The 26,698-nt window shown below is 39.0% G+C and overlaps 1 protein-coding gene across 1 annotated transcript in view; it reads left to right on the top strand.

Moving 5' to 3' along the window:
* ABCA13 (ATP binding cassette subfamily A member 13) overlaps positions 1–26,698 on the top strand; it is a 286,889-nt gene that overhangs the window by 208,501 nt on the left and 51,690 nt on the right. The window contains exons 49-55 of the mRNA XM_048839236.2: positions 6,035–6,089; positions 6,863–7,040; positions 12,405–12,520; positions 15,970–16,126; positions 17,402–17,655; positions 19,303–19,495; positions 23,568–23,677. Coding sequence (XP_048695193.2) covers positions 6,035–6,089; positions 6,863–7,040; positions 12,405–12,520; positions 15,970–16,126; positions 17,402–17,655; positions 19,303–19,495; positions 23,568–23,677 — 1,063 coding nt within the window. The remainder of the gene's footprint in view (positions 1–6,034; positions 6,090–6,862; positions 7,041–12,404; positions 12,521–15,969; positions 16,127–17,401; positions 17,656–19,302; positions 19,496–23,567; positions 23,678–26,698) is intronic.

The following is a 26,698-nucleotide window of genomic DNA, read 5'->3' as shown; positions in this document are numbered from 1 at the left end:
TTAATGGGCATTGTTGAAAATTTTGTCTGTATAGACTTGATTAAAATCACACTCAGAGTCATTGTCAAATCGTAGTTGGGAAAGTAGGAGTCTCTTGCTTTCAGATCTGTGCTTGGTCCATTAGACCATTTAGCCTCTCACAGTACTGAGTTATTCCTTATTGAGGCCACGTGCCACACTAGCTGCTCAATAGAGGAATCGGCTACCTGCAGAGAGCTGGCCAGCAGCAGAGAGGGAACCTGTAGTAGCTGTAGTGTTATTAAAGGCAGTGCTGACAGCACCACCTCCAACAGCTGCCAATTGGTCTCATGTTCCCGCCAGAAGGGAGGATCCATTTTAGCAAATTCTATTATAACCAAAGGCCAGTCCCACATGTCTTCAAGGATACCATGAATAATTTGTGACTTCTGAAGTCTGTCAGTGGTAAACTTTCTACCCTAGCAATGAGTATACATCCGTTTACAGTCTCGTGTCCTGATCCTGCAGAGCACTTAAGTACATGCTTAATTTCAAGCACATGAGTAGTTCCCTTGAATTCAATGGGATTATTCACATGCTTAAACTCATGCATGTGCTTAAGCACTCTGCAGGATCAGATCTTAGCTTTTCCAGGAGAAGGATTAGACACTCACCTTAAAAAAATAAAAAACTGAGATTTCTAGGACTCTAAAATCAAGGGGTGAGGTCACAGGTTTTCTTCTCTTTGGAACCTGCTGCTTTTTGTGTCTTTGAAGTCTATGGAAGTTTTGCAACTGGTATAAATGGCATTGGTTAGAAACAGAAAGCTCAGACGAAGGTATTCATGAAAAATGAGCTTATGGGGGTACTGAAAGAACATACATACATAAGAACTGCCATACTGGGTCAGACCAAAGGTCCATCTAGCCCAGTATCCTGTCTTCTGACAGTGACCAATGCCAGATGCCCCAGGGGGAATGAACAGAACAGGTAGTCATCAAGTGATCCATCCTCTGTTGCTCATTCTCAGCTTCTGGCAAATTTAACAGACATTTTTCAAATGTCTAAGTAGGCTGGGTTCAGCTTGAGTTTTTGGTGACGGTTTAGTTCAATTCTTATTTTATCCAAATGGTTTACCCATTTCTAATCCAGTAGGAGATTTATCTGTGTCCCCCAGGATTCCAAAAGAAAGGAGTAAATACAATCTCAGTTGTAATATACATCCATCTGTGTAAAAGTTTGATAAACTTTTCTGAGGAATAAGCTCCTGCATTCCTTTTTAAGTAAAGGAAAGGTTGTTGTAAAGAAAGTTTTGCTAAAGTGTCTCTGATATGCCTGTTTCTGCTTCAGACAAATTACAACTATTGCTTTTAAAAACATTAATGGCATAAAATTAAAAAAAAATGTAAAGCTTTACACAGCCTGTCAGGGTTCCCTCCCCACTCTGAACTCTAGGGTACAGATGTGGGGACCTGCATGAAAGACCCCCTAAGCTTATTTCTACCAGCTTAGGTTAAAACTTCCCCAAGGCACAAACTCTTTGCCCTTGGACGGTACACTGCCACCACCAAGTGATTTAACAAAGAAACAGGGAAAGGACCACCTGGAGTTCCTATTCCCCCAAAGTATCCCCCCAAGCCTCTTACACCCTCTTTCCTGGGGAGGCTTGAGAAAAATATCCTAACCAATGGATTACAAAGTGATCACAGACCCAAACCCCTGGGTCTTGGACAATAGAAAAATCAGTCAGGTTCTTAAAAGAAGGATTTTATTTAAAAAAAAAAAAAAGTAAAAATCACCTCTGTAAAATCAGAATGGAAAATAACTTTACAGGGTAAAAAAAGATTAAAAAACACAGAGGATTTCCCTCTGGGCCAAATGTTAAAGTTACAAAAAGAAAAACCAGGAATACACCTTCCTCTTAGCACAGAGAAAATCACAAGCCAAAACAAAAACAAGCTAACGCATTCCCTTGGTAGAACTTACTGATTCTAATGGAGTTGGATTGTTTGCTTCCTTGATCTGTGTTCGGCAAGCACTCAGAACAGACAGACCAAAACCTTACCGCCCCCTCAGATTTGAAAGTATCTTGTCCCCTTTTTGGTCAGGTGCCAGCCAGGTTACCTGAACTTCTTAACCCTTTACAGGTAAAAGGATTTTGTGCCTCTGGCCAGGAGGGATTTTATAGTACTGTATACAGGAAGGTTGTTACCTTTCCCTTTATATTTATGCCACAGCCCTTCTGGACAAATGACAGAAAAACCTCCCACAAACAGCACACATGTCTGTTGGTGATGAATCAAAACATTATTGTTTTGATTCTTCTTTTAATAACAAGCTTTGGCCAGAGATGTGCAACTTTGAGTGTTTAGTAGTCTCAGAATTATACTTGGTTTAAACTTCCGCTGTTCAAGTTTTTGATTCCAAGATGACTTTCCTGTTGTCATAAATCTAAAGGGAAGGGTAACAACCTTCCTGTATACAGTACTATAAAATCCCCCCTGGCCAGAGGCACAAAATACTTTTACCTGTGAAGGGTTAAGAAGCTCAGGTAACCTGGCTTGCACCTGACCAAAAGGACCAATAAGGGGACAAAATACTTTCAAATCTGGGGCGGGGTGGGGAGGGAGGTTTTGTCTGTTTGTTCTGTGTGCTTACTAGAGAGAGATCAAGAAAGCAAGCAATCCAACTCCATTAGAATTAGTAAGTACTAGCAAAGAAATGCGTTAATTTACTTCTGTTTTGGCTTGTGATTTTCTCTGTGCTGAGAGGAAGGTGTATTCCTGGTTTTCTTCTTGTAACTTTAAAGTTTTTGCCCAGGGGGAAATCCTCTGTGTTTTAAATCTGATTGCCCTGTGAGATTAGCTTCCCTTCTAATTTTAGAGAGGTGCTTCTTTTATCTTTTTTCTTTTTAATGAAGTTCTGTTTCTTTTAAGAGCCTGACTGATTTCTCTATTGTCCTAAGACCCAGGGGTTTGGCTCTGTTATCACTAACCAAAGAGTTAGGATATTATTCTCAACCTCCCCAGGAAAGGTGGTGTAAGGGCTTGGGTGGATATTTTGGGGGAATAGGAACTCCAAGTGGTCCTTTCCCTGATTCTTTGTTAAATCACTTGGTGGTGGCAGCATACCCTCCAAGGGCAAAGAGTTTATGCCTTGGGGAAGTTTTAACCTACGCTGGTAGAAATAAACTTTGGGGGTCTTTCATGCAGGTCCCCACATCTGTACCTGAGAGTTCAGAGTGGGGAGGGAACCCTGACACCTGTTTTAATTGTTATTGGCTTGAAGCTGAGGAACAAAGGCATTCAGGGGATAGGACAATAATGTAGGGGCTGATTGTGCCTATTATCAGAATAATGTTTAGGTTTATCTTGGGCATGCAGTTGGACCCTAAACAGTTGTGGTCAGTTCATATAACTGGCATCCTGCAGGGCTCTAAGGAGGATTGGGTTTTGGAAAGAACATTTCTCTCCTTGTTAAAACAAAGGGGCAGATCCTAACGTTGGATGAGGTTGATTGTGCCATCAGAGTGGTGCCAAACTGCTTTTAAACCTGCCCCAACCAGGCACCCGTTGATTCAGCCAGCAACGAGGAATCTTCAAATGGTGGTGTCCGTGTCAGGGAGAGCTTAGAGATCAAAGGGCTACAGATCTGACCATCCTTTCTTTTTACAGAGCTCTCACTTCTCTGCCAGCTCAGCAGAGCCACCGTCCCAGACCCTAGTAAATTCTTAACCCTGAAGTGTAATGACTTTATTATTTACTAGTTTTCTACAACCTGGCTGTATGCAAAAGCCAACACAAACATATCATACTAGCAATATTCTCAGCCAACCAAATCAAGCATTTTACTTTTTAATAGGAAATCTTACATTTTCAAGCCTTTCATTTTCTTTTATTTTGGTACTTCAGCCACAGAACCATTTTCTACAAAAGAAATCAGGGTCATAGAAAACCCACAGGTGTGATTTAAACACTGGTAAAATATCAATCATTCCATTTAGATTTCAGTAACAACCTTCATAACTAATCATGAAAAGAGAATACATAAAGTACAAAAATTACCATAGAATAACCCCATTATATCTCTTATGTGAAACAAACCCACTAATGATATATAATACAATTGGACTCACTTCCCCAATCCAAATGCAAGAGAGCTGACATGAATCCGTATGACACTGGCAAACTCTGAATGGTGTTAATCCATCAGGACTGGCCAGTGCTGAACAGTCCTGGGGAGGGCAGCAGTGGGTTCTGAACCAAGGAGGAGGGACAACCTGTAGACAAAAGAAGGGGCTGGTTTGAAGGGGCTGACTGCAGCTTGTCTGGTTTCCCTCTAGCTGACAGCTACCTCTCCTCCCTAATCTGTTTGTACTATTTACCCTGCTCCCCTTGCTTTTGGTTTCATTTTTATCCTAATACTGAGAGACATGAAGGGGTACTGCAGGGGAGTGAAATGTCAGGGCAGGTCAGAAAAGACAGAGTGCTATAAGGTGGCTGAGTACTTAGAAGATATTCAGCAGGACAGAGCAGGAGATCAGCAACCATCAGGTTCTTGAATTGCATATTAGGGTTCCCCTTTTTCACTATTGTGAGTGATCCCTAGATTTGGAGGGGGCTTCTGCGGGGAAAGGGATATATCAGGAGTTAGGAGGGTGGGGAAACAGGTTAGTATCTAAGGCCAATGACAAGAGTCTGTGAATGGATGAGAGAAATGGGAATGAAATTGACCAGCTCCAGGTTATCATCAACTTTCATGAGTGTTCTTCTAAATGGCCTCATCTGCCAACGGATATGGAGACATAAAATAAATGAAGGATGCAACATCTCCGTTTGTGAACATCCCAGAAAATGGACAAATAAAATAACGAAAACTATTATTATTATTTAACGATATCATTATATTTTATTACATCACAGTGCCTCTGTTTTCCTTGGCAATAACCCAGTTCCTTCAGTCTCAAATTTAGCCACTGAGGAATCAGATTATTGCCTTGTAGAACAGAGAAGTGGTTTTATTACGTTTATATAATATTATAATTATATTATTATATAAATGTAAAGACAGCAAGTCCAATTAATAGTTGATGTGGAAGCTTTTTTTAAATTGTGCATGAAAATAATAAAACTCTCATCCTGAGCAAAATGTGGATTTCCTCCAAGAGGAAAATACCCCCACTCCCACTTCAACAAAAAGAGCAGAATGAGAATTGTCTGACACTGAAAGCTGCCTTCAGTTTTTGACATAAACATTGAAAAATAGGTGATTTTAAAAAATAAAATACTAAAAAAATAAAAATAAATACAATCAGATAAAGGTTAATGTAGGATACTGGTCTATATTTCCCCCCATACATAACTCCTGTGAAATCAACAATGTTTCTAAAGAGGATAATCTCTAATTTGACAATGTCTCTCAAACGCCTTTCAGGATCAAACCCGTACAGAGAAGTAAACTCCATCCGTCATTAGTTAGTAATATTAGGTCTGTGTATGATATATTTGCCAAATATAACATCCTTGTATAATTGGAATTCAGAAATAAAAGGGCCAATTTGTAGCCTTAATCCCTGATCCTGCAAGATGTCAACACTTGAGTCCTGAGCGTCATCAATTCCATTGTCTAGATCAGATTGGCTCAGAATTTCACAGCATATGGTCAGTTTGCACAGTTGGAGACTTAACTATGGAGCTGCTAACACCAGTCCTCCATGTTAATGGCACTTTTGAGCTATTAAGTAATGCCTACCTACGAAAGTGAGAGTATTTAAAATAAAGTAATCTTTCTTTTGTTTCCTCTCCCTTTTCATTTTGCATCATTCTCTATTCCTCTCTGTTGCTCTTTCTTCTTCTATCACTCATTATCATAAACTCTGCTACCTCTGCACTCTGTTCACAAAACAAGTTCTGAAACAACTTTGGAACCTGAAAATCACAAAGGAACTTTGACACATTTTATAAGTATCTCTTTCCCCCCACCCTCCAAGATAATTTTTAATACAAATTTCAGGGTCTGTTAATTCTAGAGCTTGTAGCATTGATGTGGGATTTTTTTTTTTAATTTCCCTTCATAGGAATCACGCTCTATAGCCATCCATATGGAGGAGCCTTACTGGATGAGGACAAAATGTAAGTAAGCTGTATATAAAATCAAAAGAAAAGCCCCTGTAGCCAAATAATGAATGTTGCAGATTAAAACGCATGTATATTTTATGCAGTAATTTTGCTATGCACAAGTCCATTTAGCTGTGCATTTCCACTGCCAGTGTATGGTACAAGGGTGTGAGAGACCTGGTCTACACTGGGGGGCGGGATCGATCTAAGTTACGCAACTTCAGCTATGTGAGGATAATATCTTTCAGTGGGGTCTTTATTCCCCCATAATCATTCTTCTCTGTTGATTCTCTAAAGGAAACATCTGATACAACAATAATCTCTCATCAGTTTTTCAGGTTTATATATGTTTATGTAAGCATTTTACGTATATGTATGTATGTTAAGGGGATTGTTTCTCAGATTATCTAGAGTTTTATTAATATAGAGATGCCATGGATGATTAGATACTGCACAGAATTCCTGAGTAGGGTTACTCATCGGTCAAGGACCAGTGTTCTGGGCCTTAGAATTCAACATACTCTTTGTTAATATCCTAAGGATTCTGAAGAAAAGTTAAGATATAAATGAATCAAGTATCCAAAAAGAAAAGGACTAAAAAGGTTAATATTTACTAAGAGATAATAACATCTCTATATCTATACTTGTCTTGCGGATGTGTTTGTGTGTACATAATATCACTAATCTCATATTTATCAAGATAAGTAGCAATTGTTTTGGTAATAAATGGGACTTGAAAATATTTGCCTGCCTTTGTTTTAATAGTACCATTTTGTTTTGAACCTCAGAATGGAGAATGTTCGTCAGTGTGGAGTGGCGCTGTGTATCATGTTGGGTTTCTCTATTCTTATGGCATCCATTGGAAACTCAGTAGTGAAAGACCGAGTGTCTGGTACAAAACGCCTGCAGCACATCTCTGGACTTGGCTACAAGACCTATTGGCTTGCTAACTTCCTGTATGATATGGTACGTACTGTGTAAGGCAACACATGTCCCTGCATGGCTCCAGGTATTTTTCTTAATGGGTTGTTTTGGGTGGACTCAGACTAGTGGAGGAGTTGTGTTCATAATAAAATTCATTTTTAATACAGTAGAATTCTGTTGTGAGAAATGTTTAGGGTAACACCCTGTTGGATTGTTACATGTTAAGACATCCATTCTGTATATTTGCGCACTGTATTATACCCATTCGTGCTTTTCCACTCTAATATAAAACTCCACCAGACAGGGACTGTGTTTTCAGTTTTCTGAAGTTGACTTGTAAACTGCACTCTCCATTGTGGGTGATATATATAGTAAATAATAGAATATATGGATTTATATGTAGAGAACTTCCTAACTTAAATGCAGGCATACAAGTAAAATCTCTATCTTGCAAACAGAGTTCCACTAAACATTTCTGTGCTCGTGCAGCTAGGTTAGATTATTAGCAACATTAATTCAGTCTCCTACAAACTAACATTCTTTATCTGCAGTCAGTGCACAGAAAAATATGAAAATCTTTCCATCCTTTGAAAATATCAAGAACATTATTGTTTTCTCAATCTCTCCCAATCAGTTCCTTACTTACCAAGTGCAAAGACACATGTATGAGTAGGAAATGACTTTTGGAAAGTAGGATTTAACCCATGCAGTTAAATCATCACTGTGGCTGGAATTCATGGCTCCACTCTCAAAGTGTGAGAAATTAGCCTTTGTGCAGGGAGCAAATCAGGGGTGAGAGAATAGAATTCACCATTCCGGCTTGCAGTCAGTCTGCAGTGAAACCTATTCACATTCACTGATATTTTGTGTCCCCTGTGTATGGTTGGCCCATGGAGCTATGTAATAATGGATTCTGTAATCCATCCACAAACAGCCCGTGCAGCACTGACCTATTAAGAACCAAAGCAGAGACGCTGGCATGCTGAAGATGAATTCCCTCCTCCCAGAAAAGCTCAGTAAAATCACTGTGTATATATAGGTACTCTGTTTAATTATTTTAGTGGTTTTTTTCCTAAGGAGGAGACGTTTTCTGGCTTGTGAGACCGGGTTCTGCTGCCTCTGGAACCAATTGATGCCAATTCGATTATCCAGCAGCTTCACCTCAAAGCGCTCCAACCAATCTGTATGACAAGGGAGGAGCATACTTTTGCAGTACTCCTTATCCTTGTTAGTTCAGGGAAAGAAGGACTCAGAATGCAATCCAGGTCTAGCACAGGGCAATTGAAAGCACTAAGCACACCAAGTTATTCTTGGGGGACAGATTTTTAGAACATTTGTGGTTCTCACTCAAACTAATCTGAACCTGAAACACTGGAGCTTCACCCAGCCGTGTTCTAAAATGGGACTTTCACACTTGAGCAAACTTGAAATAAGAGAACAAAAAACACATACTTGAAATAAGAGAGCACAAAAAGCCATTAGTTAGCCAGTAAATTTCTGTATTCTCTTTGCTCTCATTTCAAATAAGGGTGCTTGACTGAGAGCTTATTCCCTCATAGGGAGGGCACGGCTTCTCCTTGTGCTTGGTTGTGCAGAAAAGTCAGCTCCTTGTTAGTTTTGCCAGTCCATTGCTTTCAAAATGTTGTCACATATTCTGGATGATGTATCCTGGGCTGGGAAAGAACAGGGACTGCTTAAATGCTAACCATACTGCAGGTAAGTTAGAGATTCTGAATGCATGAATATATGAAAAGTCAAGCATGGATTCCTCCCAGACTTTTTAAGAGTTTCAGATCATGTCATATGTCATTAATTAGATAATCTTCCTTAGATTTGTGATAAATTTTAATATTTGATTTATGATCCCATTATCATGATAATCTGGCTGTTCTTAATATGTTAATTGATTGAATTAATATTTCCATTAATATCTTCAATAATAAGAAAAATGTAATCTGTAAAAAATATTATGAGAAGTTGTGTTGCTCTGGGCCCAATCTAAATTAATGTTGTGTCATAAAGCATAAACAAAAAGAGGGCAAAATTTAAGATTGCATGTGCAACCTTAAGATTGACAAGGATGTTTCAATCCTTACCTGCAAAACCATCACATTTACTTAATGTAATTTTTATTCTGAAAATCCCTAGTGAAAAAAATCCATGGACTGGAGCTCTTTAAACAACACCTTGTTCCACTCAGTGTTCACACTGAAGTATTTTAGGGTCCCTGCATAGCTGAACATTGCATATGTAGAACACTGTTGCATGAAACTGTTTATAATAGGTGTGTGAGCTGGGGGCAGGTAGGGTGTGTGTGAGTGTGTTTCTCCTTAATTCACTTTTGGGCAGTTACCAGGCTGGGAAATTTTCAAACCAATAGGTGAAAATTTCTGAAAGTTATGAGCAACTGAAAACAGGTAGTATTAATGGAAACATTCACCCAAACTTACTTATACAGTTCTCCAGCCCTAATGCCAACATAAACATAGTGTGTGGTCATTTCACAGGGGCTAAAAATTGATCAGCTGCTTGAATAACATGTGCACTGCAAGCAGGATGAAAATACCACATCCACTTCCTCACATCTGGCTCCATTGTCCTCCTCTTAAATCTTAGAAAATGACAGTCTGCAAGGTGTTAAATTAGTTGGGAACTAATCAGTCAGTGTCCTATGGGATGTGTCTGATGTTTCATATTGTTCCTCAGTTTGAATGTCCTTTTTAAAAATGAGAACTCTGTTATCATTCCGTCAATAAAAAGAGAGGCTGCTGTTGTTAATCATTATCTGTAATAGTAGCACCTAGAGGTCCCAACTAAGATCAGAGCCCCATTGTGCCAGGTGTTGTAGAACACGTATTAAGAAGGGACTGGACTGGACTGAAGAATGTAAGGCTCTGAATGTGAAGGAGGCATGGAGTTAGTTTCTACAACTTAGAATTAAAATATCTGAAATCTTCAAAGCTATTGGGAAAAAATAGTGGGAAGTGTTGCAGACCAAGCTGGATGAGCAAGCACCTCAAACAGGTGATAAAGAGAAAGCAGAAACCCTACAAGGAATGGAAGATGGGAAGGATCAGCAAGGAAAGCTATCTCCTGGAGGTCAGAGAGTGTAGGGATAAAGTGAGAATTGTGGAAAACCAAGCAGAGTCAGTCCTTGTAAAGGAAATTAAAACCAATAGTAAAAGGTTCTATAGCCATATAAGTAAAAAGAAAACAAAGAAAGAAGTGGGACCACTAAACACGAAGGCTGGGGTGGAGATTAAAGATAATCTATGCATGGTCCAACACTTAAATACTTTGCCTCAGTTTTTAATAAGGGTAATGAGTTTAGGGGTAGTGGCAATGTGAATAATTGGAGTGAGTTTTTGGAAGTAGAAATTACGCCACCCAAGATAGAAGTCAAACTCAAACTGCTTATTGGGACTAAATGGGAGGGGCGGGGGATAATCTCCATCCACGAATATTAAAGCAACTAGCACATGAAATTGCAAGCCCAATAGCAAGGATTTTTAATGAATCTGTAAACTCCGGGGTCGTACTCTCCGACTGAAGAAATGCTAATATAGTACTTATTTTTAAGAAAGTGGGGTGGGGGGAAGTGAATTGGGAAACTACAGACCTGTTAGTTTGATCTCAGTTGTATACAAGGTTTTGGAACAATTTTGAAAGGAAAAGTGGTTAAGGACATAGAGGTAAACAGTTATTGGAATAAAATAATTTTAAGGATAAGGAAATGCAGTGTATCTAATCTACCTGGATTTCATATGGCATTTGATACAGTTTCCGATGGGAAATTGAGTTAAATTGGAGAAGAAGTGATATGAGAATTGAAAGGATGAGGATTGAGATGAGAATTGAAAGGATAAGGAATTGATTAAAGGGGAGACTACAGCGAGTCATACTGCAAGATGAACTATCAGGCTGGAGGGAGGTTATGAGTGGAGTTCCTCAAGGATTGGTCTTGGGGACAATTTTTGTTACTGACCTTGGCACAAAAAATGGAAATGTGCTAATAAACTTTGTGAATGACATGGAGTTGGGAGGTATTGCCAATACAGAGGAAGATTGGAATATCATACAAGATGATCAGGATGATCTTGTAAACTGGAGTAATAGAAATGGGATGAAATTTAATAGTACAAAGTGCAAGGTCATGCACTAAGGGACTAACAACAAGAATTCTTCTATAAGCTGGGGACTTATCAATTTGAAGTGACACAGGAGGAGAAAGCCCTGGGTGTATTGGTTGATCACAGGATGACTATGAGCTGGCAGTGTGATGCAGCTGTGAAAAAAGACTAATGCACAGGAGGCATCAAGTGAGGTATTTCCAGTAGAGAGAGGGAAATGTTAGTGTCATTTTACAAGGTACTGGTGAGACCTCATCTGGAATAGTGTGTGCAATTCTGGTCTCCCAGGTTTAAAAAAGATTAATTTAAACTGGAGCAGATGCAGATAAGGGCTACTAGGATGATCAGAGGAATGGAAAACCTACCTTAGAAGAGGAGACTCAAGTCTCTAGGCTTACCCGATGCAAATGAGGGGAGATATGATTGCTCTCTAAAAATATATCCGAGGAAGCAATACCAGGGAGGGAGTTTCTGAAGTTAAGGATCCATGTTGGCACAAGAAAAAATGCATATAAATTGGCTATCAACAAGTTCAGCTGCCTGGAAAGGTGACGTGACTTACCAAGGTCACACATCAGGTCATTGGTAGAACTGGGGTAAGAACCCAAGAACTGGGAGAAGACTCTGCCCTGTGCCTGATCATTAGGACAGCTATCATGCCCTGTGCTAACTGTTATGTTAATGGCAGATAGGAGCATGTATCAAGGGGAAGCTAGATTCTTTATTGTCGAGTGTGTCTGTTACTGCGTGTGTGAATGCAAGCAGTGTCAGTTTTTGTTAAAAATGTTAGGGGATGCTTCACCTGCACGTGTTCTCATTCATTAAAGTCATGCTGAAACTGCCTCTCAGTGCTCTGCTGTGGTTGCTGGATTGTTCAGTGAAACCCTGGTGCTTGTGGTGCTGCTGCGGCCCAGACTGGAATGCCTGCAATATTGTTTGGGGGCACTGGAGCAGCAGTCCCACCTGGATCTACTATGTGCAGGAGCTAGCTTCTTAAATTAACAGCAAGTGATGGCAGCTAGGATTGTAGGATTGGCACAAAGGCAAATGTATCTATTTGGATGGTATTTTCGCAGGGGTTTTGAGCAAGACAGTACTCCAGCTGCCCTGTGGTGGAACTACTGAGTACAAGATCGCAGAACTCCACAGCCTGCATATTTCTAGTGCGCTATGTAAAATAAAGTTGCTACCAATTGCAAAGATACTTCCATGTTCATTGGATAAGACCACTCTGAGATGCTTTCCTGTAATGTTTCTGTTTTTCTTCTCTTTCTAGCTGTTCTACCTGGTTCCAGTCGGCCTGTGTATCAGTGTTATTGCTGCCTTTCAGTTATCAGCCTTCACTTTCCGAGAAAACTTGGCAGCCACAGCTCTCCTGCTGATCCTCTTTGGGTATGTGATTGGAGATGCTGCTCTAGAATTATGGCTTGTTTCTTACAAACAGAAATCTTTAGGCTTGGTTTGCACCTGCTGCTGGGTGCATGATTTTCTGCCTTTGCAGACGATTATGGGGCGGCAGTGGATAATGAGAGAACAAGCTGCAGCATGAAGCTGAATGCATCGTGTGGGAAAAGGAACGGAGATTTGCTCACTCATAATGAGAGTAGTACTAAAAATGTCTCAAGAAAACACTCAAGCTGTACAACAATCTTTTACTGTTAAAAATTGATTGTGTGTTATTCTCACGAAAGGAATCATCTAGGTGCCAAAAATAGTAGCGTAGCCAGGCTTGAATTTCAGTGACTGGGTTGCAGAATATCACCAAGAGCTGAAACTGTCTTTCATTATATTCATTGGTGTGAGAAAGCTGGCTGAGTTTGAGCTCCGGACTGGTTGAGGATATACCTCCAACAAATATTATGAGATGAGAAAGCACTTACCTAGGCCTGCTTCAGCTAATTTTCCCAAGTCCATTTTTTTACAGGTGAAATAGCTCCTATAGGTATATAGGAATCGCCATACTGGATCAGACCAATGGTTCATCTACACCTATACTCTGTTTCCAGCAGGGTGATTGAGAAGAAAGTGTAAGATAAAGAATTATGGACTATGCTGCCCAGAGAGGAGGTTTCTTCATTACCCCAAGCAGTCGATGGTTGGTTTATGCATGGGGAGATATATCCCTTGTAAATGTTTATCTAACCTAACATAACTATCTTCTCATCTATATAAACGTTGAATCCTTTTTGATTCCTGCTGTTGACTACAATATGTGAATGGAGAGCTACATAAATCCTAACCTCTCTCCTCACATCAATGGGCCTGAAACAAGTATACAAGCCTCATTCAGTGTCCATTGAAGCTAGTGGAATGACTTGTACTGAGTTCAATAGGTTTTGGATCAGGCCTATGCGGTATGATGCTGTTAAGAGGTATTAGTGCTAACGTTATTTTAGCCAAGTGATGGTTGAAGTTACTTCAGAACTTGTGACGATTAATTAGAGAGCTGGAGCATTTACAAAAGCAGAGCGGTGGCTGGCTTGTAACGGAGTTCAAACCATTAAGGATAAACCTTTTTGTACTGTGTGGGCCTGATCCAGCTCTAGTTGAAGTCAGTGATGTAACTTCCATTGATGCCAGTGGGGCAGGATCAGTCCCTGTATCAATGAATCTTAAAAAGTCCTGTACCAATCAAATGTTCAATAAATTTAACAAGACCCCAAGAAACGCTGTGTGACATACAAATGCATATATTTATTTGTACTACGTCTTCTTTACACACCACCCCTTCATGGCTCCAAACACACAGTCAATTCAGTGAAGTACTTTTGTGACTCTTTCCTCTCGCCCCCACCACCATAAATGTTTCATGTAATTTCCTTATATGTGTATTCCGTGTCATATTTTTTTTCCCCTTTAAATTTTTCAATAACAGTTTGTGATCTTAAAAAGGCATTTTGTCAGGCTTTGTCCAACCTAAAATAAAGAGCAAAATCCTTAATGACCTAGTTATGTGACAGAAGCTTAACATTACTGAAAGCACTCTGCTTAATATTTTTTGTCATTCAGGTGTATGGTTATATTTTGTCATTCAGGTGTACCCTCATTCAAGCAGGGTTACTGACATTTTTTAAAATATCCAGAATTCATGACAAAGCTTCTCTGTCCTTTTTTTTTTTTTTCTGGCTGGTAGCAGAAATTTTGTACAGCACTGCCCTTCATGCACATTTGTCCAAAATGACCTGTCCTCAAGTCAAAGTATCTCATGATATATGGAGTGCTTTAAACTCACTTTTGTAGGAGGGGAAGGTAGAAAAATAGAATCTGAGACTGGTATGGACTTTATGCAATCTGCCAAAACTCCCTACAATTTTAGAGCTAAATTTTTATATTCTTGGTTCTTAGGCAAAACACCTATAGGTTAAATTCTCATCTCATTTATACTGATGTAACTCCATTTAAGCCATTGAACTCCATTGTCTTCAATAGAGTATTTGCACTTGTTTAACTCAATAAAATTTGGAGTAGTGATTTCAGAACAAAGGGGAGGAAAGACGGGTAAGGCATGGAACTGGAAACTTGGAAATAAAAGTTCTAATTTAAACTCTGCCACAAACTTCCTTGGAGATCTTGAGCAAGTCACTTAACCTCTCTGTGCCTGTAAATTGAGGATAATAGCACCTACAACTTAACAGGGGGAGTTGGCAAGTTTAATTCACTAAAGTTTGTAAAGTGTTTTGAGATCCTCACAAGGACGGTGCCATAAAAGTGCAAAATACTATGGTCTCCTTTGGTCTTAAAATCTGTTGTTCATTTAATCTGATGTCCTGCAGAACACTCAGTTTTATAGCATTTCACCGAGTGACTCCTGGAGTGAGCTGAATAACTTGTGTTTCAGTAAGACTGTTGTTTTTCAAAAAGACATGAATAAGTTAATTTTTGGTGTGTGAGATGCTCATGTTGTATATGCAGTCCTGCCCGATAGTTCTAGTAAGCATGTCCTGCTTTGCATTTTTCACTCCAAATACTGTTCTTTGCACAGTGTTTATGCTCAAGTGACTGCCCTGGACTACACTTATGGGCAATGTTCTGTGGGTACATCTCTCTCTTGTTTGTCAAGAAGGTGACATTTTGCTCTTTTGTGCACCAGATGGTCTGATTGGGCAACATATCTCTGCCCATTCTTTCTTTAGTCACCTAAATATAACTCATATTTTAGCAGTCAGGCCTATGCTGCCATATCTCAGATACTACCATGTGGAACTGTGGGTTAATGTTGATGTTTTAATGGTAGCCACTATGCTAAACATTTGTCCATAATAGATAATTCAGAGTGCTAATGTGCTGGTGGTAGCAGATATAAGCTATCGCTTGGACATCGTTTTCACAGTTCTTAGTTCCAGTTCCAGCATGCTATAATTTTTGTGAGGTAAAATCTATAAGAACAGATGGCAGCTGTGTGACCAAAGTTTGCTCTTAAACAAGTTTCTTTTTACTGTATCTCATTTTAGCTGAAGTGTATAAAATGGCTTAGTTTTGCAATTGTTCAGAAATCAAGGTGGTGAGCTACCTGGAGCCATGAAAGAAAATATATGAGGTTAACAAACAGAAAAGAATGAGTTACAACTGGTCCTCACATAGCAGTAGATATGAATGTTAAATTTCTGGAAATACAGGTGAAATATGTATGTGAAATACAGGAAATACAGGTGAGCCAGATAGGTAAGTGTTTCCACCAGTAAGGTTGAAGGATTTGGAAAGGAGTTATAAATCATAAAATCAATGAGTAGCCATTATATTTCTTTACAGTGACACAAAGGATACTGAGCTCATGAGTCAGCTGGTGAAGAAAACCATAAATTACTTATGATGTGGTTTTATTCTTTTTTTACTTGTTTCAGATATGCAACTTTACCATGGATGTATCTGATGTCCAGATTCTTTTCAAGTTCAGACATAGCTTTCATTTCTTACATCTCCTTAAACTTTGTGTTTGGCCTTTGTACCATGCTGTTGACCCTCTTGCCTCATTTGTTAGCCACGATTTCCGAAGCACAGGTCAGTATGAACCCTCAGCACCACTTCCCATAAATGTTGTGTATAGGAATGTATTTTCCAACGCCAAATCACTTGCAGTTTAAATTGTAATGAAATATCTCACTTTTTCTTTATCCTGAATCATTATAGGCTATTGTTCCCCACAACAGTTTATAAACCCATTTTGGTTTTACTTGTTTAAAAAAAAAAAAGAATTGCACTCTAATAATGCAAAAACAGCTTTAATTGAAACGGTAATATTTTCCAGGCCTTTAATTCATAATTTGCACATAATGGGAGCTGTTCAGGTCCACTGAATAGATAATGTGTGTTCCAAAATTTGTTTGAATAATATTAACATAAGTGGTAAGCAGTTGTTTATAGGAGATATAGTGTATTGTGTGAATAATAATACATTCCCTCAGTGCATATATTAATTATTATACATTAATATTAATCTCAATGGGAATTGTACATGTGAATTGAGGAAAGGAGATGGAAATCCATAGTTTTCAGAACATATCTAAATGGGCTATGCTGAGGAAGTGATGTTTGAATACAGATCTGGAGTAAATTTTGGCTCAGGGTTGGGGTACACATTTGAGGACAAATTCGGACTAGGGTTGTGGCTCGGTTTTTATGGCACTCACATTTTAAAACTGCAAGAGCACAGGAATTGTGACTAAACTGACCCTGATCATTCCATTGTGCTTATGTGTTGCAAGATATATATATATATATATATATATATGATATATTGCTGAAGTAGTATATATGTTCTGGTACTGCTGCTAACCATGCATTCACTGAATACGTCTTGTCATGCTATGATGACTTTCACTCTTAATCTTATCAAGAAAAACTAGAGACATTTTGTTTACATAGAAGAATCTAGATACTACTTGGTCCGTAAACATTTTGCTGTTGGTAGTGTTCCAGGTGGAAACAATTACTATTTATATTATGGCACTACCTAGGGACCCAAAACCATTGAACTAGGGCACCATACAAACTTAGAATAAGAGACCATCTGTATTCAAAATAATCTGTGGGCTAGAATTGCATATGGACTTAAGTTTCAAATTTTGAAATGGTCCAGGGCCTTATTCTTCTCTCGCACTGGTGTAAATAAGAATAGACTCCACTGAAGTAAATGGAGTTGCAACAGTGTCAAACTGGTGTGAGAATAAAATAAAGCTCATAGCCTTTAAGTCTGCTTAATTTTCTATTTCTAAGAGATTCAACATTTTCTCCGCCTTGCTTTTGCCCAACCCCAACTGACTCCTTTCTTTACAGAGTTTGCAGAATATCTACAACATCCTCAAGTGGGCCTTTATCATTTTCCCACCATTCTGCTTGGGCCAGGGTTTACTAGAGCTTTCCTACAATCAGATCAAGTTTGACCTGACAAGCAGCGTTGGAATCGATTCTTATGTGAGTCCTTTTGAGATGAATTTCCTGGGCTGGATCTTTGTGGAAATGGCTCTGCAGGGCACAGTTATTCTCCTTCTGAGGATTCTGCTGCATTGGGACCTGCTCCAGAAACTAAGGTGTGTGGTGTGTATTATGTATACTCTGCTTTCATGGACATTGACTAATTTCCCAAAGACAGAGGAAGATTAAATCCTTCTGAAAACTAGAAGATAAGACAATCTGATCATTATTCCATGTGGCTGTAATGAGCCCATGCATTATGGCTTGCTATTTCTGTATCTTTATTAGTCACATAGGGTGGGAAAGAGAACTTCAAAAGTTATTCAAAAAAGCCAGATGGGAGAATTTTTTCAGTTATTTGATTAACTTTTAAACCATGAGCAGGTTTCTGTGAAATTCCTTCGCTCTAATAGCAGTTCTGGTGTAGCATCTAGAAGGAATTTTGCCAGTATTATTATAATTTAGATTTTCTCTCTTTTATATTAATTCCTTTACTCCAGGAGACAGGATTTCCAGGAAAGCTGCGCTGGTAACAAACTATCGATCTCTGACGTCCACTTGCAGGGTTCTTCTTTCCCCACGTACCATTGTACTGAAAGATCATGTTGGAGAACAAGCAGTCTCCTCCTCTTCCTCCTTCAAAATGCTTCTGAAAGCTTGGCTTTTCTGTGAAACATTTTAGCATTAATAACTGCACCCTGCCATATGTATGTTCCATCTTATAACATGGTGAATTGTACCAACTTATGCTTCTGAAGTTTGATCCTGCTTGCATTGAAGACTGCCTTCTCTGCAAAAGCTTGCTCTAGACCCTTGTCTGCAAGGGAGGAATGGTGGGACAGAGCAAAAGGGTACCTATATGCTGCATGTTCCCTGCTCTTCAAAACCACCTAGACAGAGTAAGATTGTGGGGAATTACTGATGCCTCAAGCAGCAGTATTTTCCATTTTACATTCTGTGACTTGCTCTGTGGAATTAAAGAGAACAACAGAGGGCACTGAGCCCATGGCAGTCTACTAAACTTGACATACTGCTGTACATGGAGGGAAGGGGAGCTGGGACATGCCAGGGTTAGAGGCTGTCATCTCTGTGGTCCTTAGCCTTCACCTTGCACTGTCATTTTGCGCCAGAGAAGGAGTGTGCACTTCATGCTCACATTTTGTTCACCTTCAACTGCTTTTGCTCAAGACAGGAACATCTGTGATATAGTATTCATTTTCCTTATTTGTGTGAACCCCAGAGCAAGGCAGGCAATGTGTGTTTTCTTCAAAGCTGGCCTAATTCCTTGCAAAGTTTCTAGCAAAGCCACCTCACATTTCTGGCTTCTCCAGCAGGATCTTTTTCATGGGGAGGCCAATGTCAGAAATTTAGTTTAACTTTCTTTTAATAGAAAAGACCTGAAGAGTTTTTCTGTGGCTCCCCTAGGCAGATGCTTGAAAGAGCTTGCTTGAAAAATTCCAAAGAAACAATTTTTGTCAATTTGCTAATTTGCCAAAATTGAAATGTTGAAATGGAAATGACTTGGCGTTAACAAACTGTAAATGGAGCCCAGGCTTCAAAAGAAAATATATTTCAGTTCCATTAAAATTTTTGAGCTTTTTTGTTCTGATTTGGGTTGAATTTTTCCCCTGAAATCTCAAAAATATTTGCAGAATTAAAAGCTGTTTTCCCTGCCATCTCTAATAAGCAGAAAACTGCTCCTTTTAGTTATCCATGAAATGACAGTGTGTAATTTGCCATTTATTGTGAACTTTTCTTCTTAGGAGTCACTGTTCCATCAGCAGCACAGTCAGTCCTTCAGAAGATGAGGATGTACAAGTGGAACGAAAGAGGCTCTTTGGTGGAAGAACTCAGAATGATATCCTTCTACTGTACAATCTCAGGAAATGTTACCGAGGTTTCAGCAAGAGGAACACTGCTGTGAAAGACATTAGCTTGGGAATACCAAGGGGAGAGGTAAAAGGTTCTATATTTTTTTCCTTTTCATTTCTCCTCTTCTAAAAAAAAAAAAAATTGTGTAATCATAGGCAATTGTTCAGGCATGTTCAGAAAGTCTGAAATCAAAGCTCTGTGGTTGCTAGCAGAAGCCTTCCAATTGCAGTAATTTCTGAGAAATCGATAATGTTGGGCAGAAGTGAAAGCACTGCTGGGGACTGTTAACATCTTAAAAGCAATTGTTGGTGATTGATATATTACTTTTTGGCTTACGTCTCGTTGTTGTTGTTGTTGTGTTCATTGCATCAGAAAGTATTATTTCTTTTGGCTTGTTTTTACTGAGATATTGCATGGATTAAAGTAACCTAAAAGTTAAAAAGCAACATAGATTTTCAGCCTGCTCTTATATGGAAGTAAGTGTTGTTTAGGCATGGAACTACTGTGCATATCTAGTTAAACAATTCACAAACCATGGACTAAATTCTGAATTGTCCTTGGGCTAAACTCTAATTAGCTTAAATAGCAGTTTTGCCTGAGTTAGGAAAGAGTTTAAAAACAATGAGGATTTGGCCTTATGGAAACAGTCCCAGTATATTTGAATGAACCGGAACCTAAATCTGAATCTTTAAACACTGTAGAACCTTAAGATGTCAGAGGAAAGTTAGCTAGTTTTTCCAGTTGAAGAGGTATGTGGAGATTTAACTTCCAAAAATGCAGGTGAGGAATTATTGTCTTTATTCTATAAATGCTGTCAGGGAAGAGAAGGGTATTTCCAGGTTCCTAATAACCAGTTGGAGGAGGTGAGACACCAGTGTGTGATGCTGTGGGTTTTTAACCAACCAGTGATCAGCTGCTAGGAAATACCTAACACAGAGTTGTTTATTGCTAATGTAAGCCTACTTATCAGACTTACAACTTCACTAAAATACAGCTGAAAGTATAAATAGCTTAATTAAATTAAAATAACATAAACCACTAGAATGCAAGCCCTGTCCTAGCATGGGTACATGCTGCAGTGCTTAACTGAATGACATTGGTGGCAGAGGGTACTCCCCTGCTATTAGCACATACTGTTCAGTGCTGGGTTTGGGGCACATATGGTTAGCACATTTCAGACACTGCCATCCACAGTATTGACGAGTTAATGTTTAATATACCACATGCTGGGCAACAACATGAAAAGACTCAATGCTTGTAAAAACTAAACTGGCTCTTTATTAAGACAGCTATTTACAGATATGCTGCAAATGTGTAGTTAGCATTCCAGCCTGTTGGGATCCTACTAAGGATCTCCCCCAGCCTAAGGGGAGAATCCACAACATCCGGGATCTCAATTAAGTACGGGGGACAACTAAAGATAGAACAGGAACAGGAGTGAGGTCACAGGGTTAAATGAGGGGAACCGGACAGGGACACCAAGCAGAGAACCCCGGACAGCGCCAACTGCTTCTCGAAGGCGTCAAGGGAGCCAGCGGACGCTGACCAGAGGAACTCTGCCCGGATGCGTGAGACCAGGGAGGAGCGGAAATAGCATGAGCATACAGACTAACTTCCTGGTGCCTCCTTAAAACTCTGTCCTCCTGCAACCTGGGTGCCTCCCTCCAAATTCCAGGCAAGTTGGTTCAGTTTGGGAGGTGAAACTGGCTACTTGGGGAGCTCACAGCCAATTCCTTCATGGTCGTCTTCATCATGGCAGTCAGGATCAGCGTGTTTTCCTGACGTGGCTCGAAGAACATCGTCTGAGTTTTGGGTTGTGGTTGTTAGGCAGGTGAGCACATTTGATCACTACAGAATGTACAGTTGTTTTGTAAAACAACTTTATGTCTGGCCTGGTATCCTCATCCCCAGTGTAGCCATTCTTGATGTGATAAGTGAGACATGTCAGGGAATTACAAAGATGTGGAATGTTTCAATTCACGTGTATTTATTTATTTACGTGTATTTACCATTTATTTTATTACTATATTTAGATAAAGGTTTATGGTCTGTTTCACAAATGTAAATGTGGTATATTGATTCAGCAGTATAATGGTTTTGATTAAGAGGGTTCTTGGTGGAAATGTAGAAGGTTGGTATCAGTGTCTGGTCAAAGTCAGGGTTGGTCATGAAACCACAACTGTGAAATTCCTGACTTTCAAATATTTATTAACTTTGAACTTCCAGACTTCAAATACTTTGTTTTTTTAAATAACTGCAACATTGTAGTAATATGGTTTTAATTTAATAGTTATTTACAACTGTAATTGTAAATTAGTTAATTTGGCAGTGGGAGAATTTCCTTAGTTTTTTAGAAAGTAGTTTTAAAAGCTATTATTTGTAAATTGAAGCAGTTGGTATATTTTCTTAAGATAGTAGGGATAGTAAAACTGTTTTGCTGTAATCATAGTTATGACATAAAGATTATACATATTATTCAATTAAACAGAAAACAATACAGTATTTGAATTAAACACTCTACTAATATTTCCACTATACTAGAGCTGTTCTGCTGATGAACCTTACCAACATTACAGGCTGTACTAGAGGATTCTGGGACCTCCTTTAGTTCTAGCTGTTGAGCTGATAGAATTTACAAATTCTGCCAGATATGTCTGTAAACTTCTCTGGCCCCAAGTGATTTCGCTGAAGCAGATTATACAATCTGAAAGCTACGCTAGCAGTGGGTATACTCCAGGAGCTCAGTTGGATCTAGAGAAAGAACACTCAGACTCCTTGATTCCATGTGGTTCAGATTTGTTTGTGGGATGTTCCAGATGAGGTTTTACAAAACTGTTTGCATAACCAACTCTGGATGGTAAACCCTGATGAAAGACTTTGCAAGCTTTGCTAGATTTAGTGTGAAGTTTATAAACTGTATTGAGCCCGGACAGAATTTTCAGAAAGTCATGTTTCTGTGGTGAATAAAGCCTAGATTTTGTAGCCAACCTTATTAGAACTAGTCCTCTGCATCCAGGGATCTAGATTATAGAATTTGGAATTTCTGCATTTCTAGACTGAACAGTTTGAGATGATAGATGGAGGTGGGGAAGTATGAGGAAGAAAAGGAAATACTAAGCACACCCCTCCACTCCTGCCCTCACTCAAATCCAGGGCAGGGGAGTAAAGATGCAGATTCCCACCCTCTAGACCCTAAATCTTGCCCCTCAACACACTGTCCCCTTCATCGTTTTCTGAGGATGGTAAACTAACACCCTTATCATTCGTTGTCATGGTGTCAACAAGAAGGCTCACTGTCATTCTTCCCAATCCTTGGGGACTGTGAGCTGAACATCCCAGCCCTGTCTGCAGAGGGAACACTGGGTGGAGCCATCATATGGATGTGTGTCAGTGTTTATTATCTTCCCCCTCATCCAGTAGGCAAGGACTTTGTTTCTCTGCTCCTTCAGGTTTTGGGAGGTAGGAGGTTACCTTGCCTCTGGTATAGGTACATTTGCTCCCACATTAGGCACTGTCTGTCAGCAACATATGGGAAATGGCAAAATGGGAACCTCAAAATTTTGAGTTCCTTTCCCAGTTTCCAAAGAATATTATTCAAACGGATTAAAAATTGGTCAATATCCAGCAAAGAGAGGACAAAGGTATAAATCACACACACACACAAATTTATTAATCCTGCTTTTGTCCTTTTACGTGACTTGAAAGGAAAATATTTCGATTGCTAATAATACTGTAGGTAACAATATGTATTCACTGAATAGGACTTTCAATGACACAAAGGGTCCTAAGTGTCTGGGTAGTTATTTGCAAAATGGGACTTAGGAAATATTTGAAATTTTTATCCACAGTGATCAAACTAGTGTTTTTATTACATTGCCTTTTCTCTTTAATTTGACTGAATTACTTTTTCAAGAAACCTTATAAAGGTTGAATTACCTCCTGTGTGTGTGTGTGTGTGTATATATATATATATATACATAAAACTATGCATTCCTGTGTCACTTAGGTGATTTTTGAAATTTGCACATCCACATGTATGTTCTCTTCACAACTAGTTCAGGAGTGAAAAAAACAAAACATGATGAAAAGTTAATGCTGCTAGTTGTGATATCTCTATCTTTAGATATAATTATGTCTTTTTTCCTCTTCCTGTTAGTGCTTCGGGCTCCTGGGAACAAATGGTGCTGGGAAAAGTACAACATTTAAGATGCTGACTGGAGACATCACCCCATCTGGCGGGCGTGCTGTTATGATGACTCCTACAGGGTAAATAGCATAGAGCTCAATCAGAATACTGTTATGATCAAACCTATGAAAGCCTCAGCATGCTTACAACTCTTTATGTTGTATTCCAAGGAGTGGTTTGTATTCTTTCACAATTTACCACACACTACATTATTATTACAAAGGCTATGATGCAAAAAAAAAAAAAAGTTTTAAAGCCAGTTGACTGGGTTAAGCAATTTAACATTATGTAATTCTGTCTGGCAATTCAGTTAATTGGGAATGGGTTGGTTCAACAGCAATAGAGTGGGAGGTAGGAAATATCAGCACATATTCTACAGGTACACAAATACACATCCCCATAAATCAATACCAGACCAAAAGATTTTCACTGTTAGGCTCCTAAGCAGTACTCAGGAGGGCTAATTTCTCAATGCTTAGTGGAAACCCCCAGATTAATCAATTAATCAAGTGCAGAGGTGATCAGGAAGAGCAGGGGTATTACATAGCAAGGGGACGCTGTTCCTACCCACATAGATTTGTTAATCCTGGGTATACTTATTGCCTTGATTTTGATGTTTTTCATGTGCAATGTTTGTTTGTTTTCTTTCAATACATTAAATGTAAAATGTGTAAAAAAAAAAAATGCAAACCAAAAATAAATGTTAAAAAATCCCTATGAGCCAAGTGTGGAAAGACTTTTAGATGGAGAGTGATTGCAAAGATTAGGACACTAGAGAGGAGAATAAGCAATGACATGCCAATGGTTAAATGAAAAAGTCTGAAATCCTGTATGTATAAAATATGTTATTGTATATTTCTGTCTTCAAAACTGCAATATTAGAACAGGCTGGTGGTAATGAGAAAGCTATAGCCATAAGTCAGAGATTCAGTTATACAGCACTTGTAGATTGTATTAGGGGAATGAGTGGATATAATACCAGAACAAGTGTTAAGAGGAAATTAATAGTGATTTATGACTGTGTGCCCTTTCACTCTCCCTCGCTGTTTCCTTCATGCTTTAGCACCTACTTCTAAGCCAAGCTGACCTGAATAGTGTTGTCAGTTGAAAAATGTACACTCTCCTCTCTTTGAGTCTGATCCTCATGACCAGATGCCTGGTGAGAGAGAGAGTGTGTGTGCGCACAGTAGCAGCCTACAAAGGTGGCTGGTGCCCTGAGGCACTCGTAATTTCCCAAGAAGCCACTGAGAGCAGCTTTGGGAGAATGCTCTGACGGGCAGGGATTGCTGGAGCACAGCAGCAGTCTGGCCACATTCCCTCTTCTCCAGCCGTATTCCCTTCATTGGATGTACAACACTTGGAATTTCCCCAGGCAGCATTCGCTCTAGCTTTCCTGCACTGCTTCTAGTAATTACTGATGCTGGATGTGATCGGATGGAACTGTTGGTGAAATTGAAAGGCCAGTAAGATGGGGGGCCATTGTCTGTGAATGACTTGAGCTAAGATTTAATGCAGGAAAGTGAGGAGATGGAAACAGAAATGCCTGTGGTGGAGTATTGCATTAGTTTCACTTGGTTCTTTTCTTGATCTGTCAGTCTTTTTTATGTAATTACCAAATTCACAAAGTTTAAAAAGAACATGAATAGAACTCCCTCCCCAGTCCTAACCACCAAACTAAACAAGAAATAGCACCACAAGGAAATTGGCTATTTTTAATTATTTTGGTAGCTGTTTTCTATTTGGGAAGTGTCATAAACGTTTCCCAGTTCTGGATATTTCTGAACTGCAGCTATAGCTAATGCTTATTGAAAATGGAACATCAGTGACCAAATCCTGGCTCTTTAGCTACCACATTTATGTGAGTATTTAGAGGCAAAAACAATACTTAAATTTCACCAAGTCATGGAAAGGCTTCTGTTCCTCTAATTTGCTGTGCACTGAAAGATACTCTCTAAGGACTCTACATGCACGCAGTAGTTTTTGTTACATCAGGAAACTTTCCGAAATCTTGTTTTCCTCGTAAGTTTAAAGGTTTGTTTATTGAGAATAAATGTGCCAAGTATAAAGAAATGGGGGGGAAAGTGTCTGCATTTGATTTGTGCATGAATAGTCCCTGGGATGTTATCTGGACTATCCCAGTGCATGCAGGAAACCTTCTCTTTTCCCTTTCCTCCCTCCCCCACCACCACCCACAAGGCAGTTCAGTGGCTTAAAGACACAATCTTGCCTGCAGTGGGGATGGTTGAAATGAACACACATCCTGTATCTCCAAATTTTTTCATCTTTTTCTTAGGAAGATCTACAAACCTCTGTTTCTAAACAACCATATAGCTATGGTTTAACTCATGAAGAACAGGTCAAAGTGCGACTTTTAGTGGTCAATACCTATACAGTACACAATTTACAGGATATGTCATGAAAAAAGAAGCTGAATCCTTCCTGCACAGTCAGATGTTGCTTATCCCTCTCTGTCCTGAGCAGCTATATACATGTTAAGTTAATAGTATAGATATTTGATAATCTATTTGAAGTCATTGTAACACTGGGATTGAATTTGACCTGTCATCTTTTATATCAAAGGTCCATTGTTTAGGCCGAGAAATTTAAGACAAGATTTTCAAAAGTACCTGATGATTTTGGGTATCTCTATTATGGAGTAACTGACTTAAGTCACCTTAAAGGGGCTTTATTTTCAGAAAGTGCCCCATATACCCACCCACCCTCTGAAAATAAAGCCCCTTTAAGGTGTCTCAAGTTGGGCACCCAAAAACAATAGGCACATCTGGAAATCTTGATCTTAAAATTTGTTGTTTTTTTAAAAGACAAAATTAAACTTAATGTGAACAGAAGTATTTTTCGTGTATTTTTTTTTTTTTAAAAAAGAGCATTGAAAATAAATTTTTAAGTGTTAGAAACCCAAAACCAAAAGCACTATGTAGCACATGAGAGCCAAAGAGAAAATTGACCTCTAGAGTTTCACTATTCAAGTTGGGCAAAATGTCTTAAAAGATGGAAAGTAAATAATATTTTAAAATGTTATTCAGATTTAATAATACAAGGAGTTATTGATAACACAGAGCAGTCATTTGTTTTTAAGTAAA

Source organism: Caretta caretta, chromosome 2, assembly GCF_965140235.1.
Source record: "Caretta caretta isolate rCarCar2 chromosome 2, rCarCar1.hap1, whole genome shotgun sequence".
Taxonomy (NCBI): domain Eukaryota; kingdom Metazoa; phylum Chordata; order Testudines; family Cheloniidae; genus Caretta; species Caretta caretta.
This window is presented reverse-complemented; position numbering and strand designations above follow the sequence as displayed.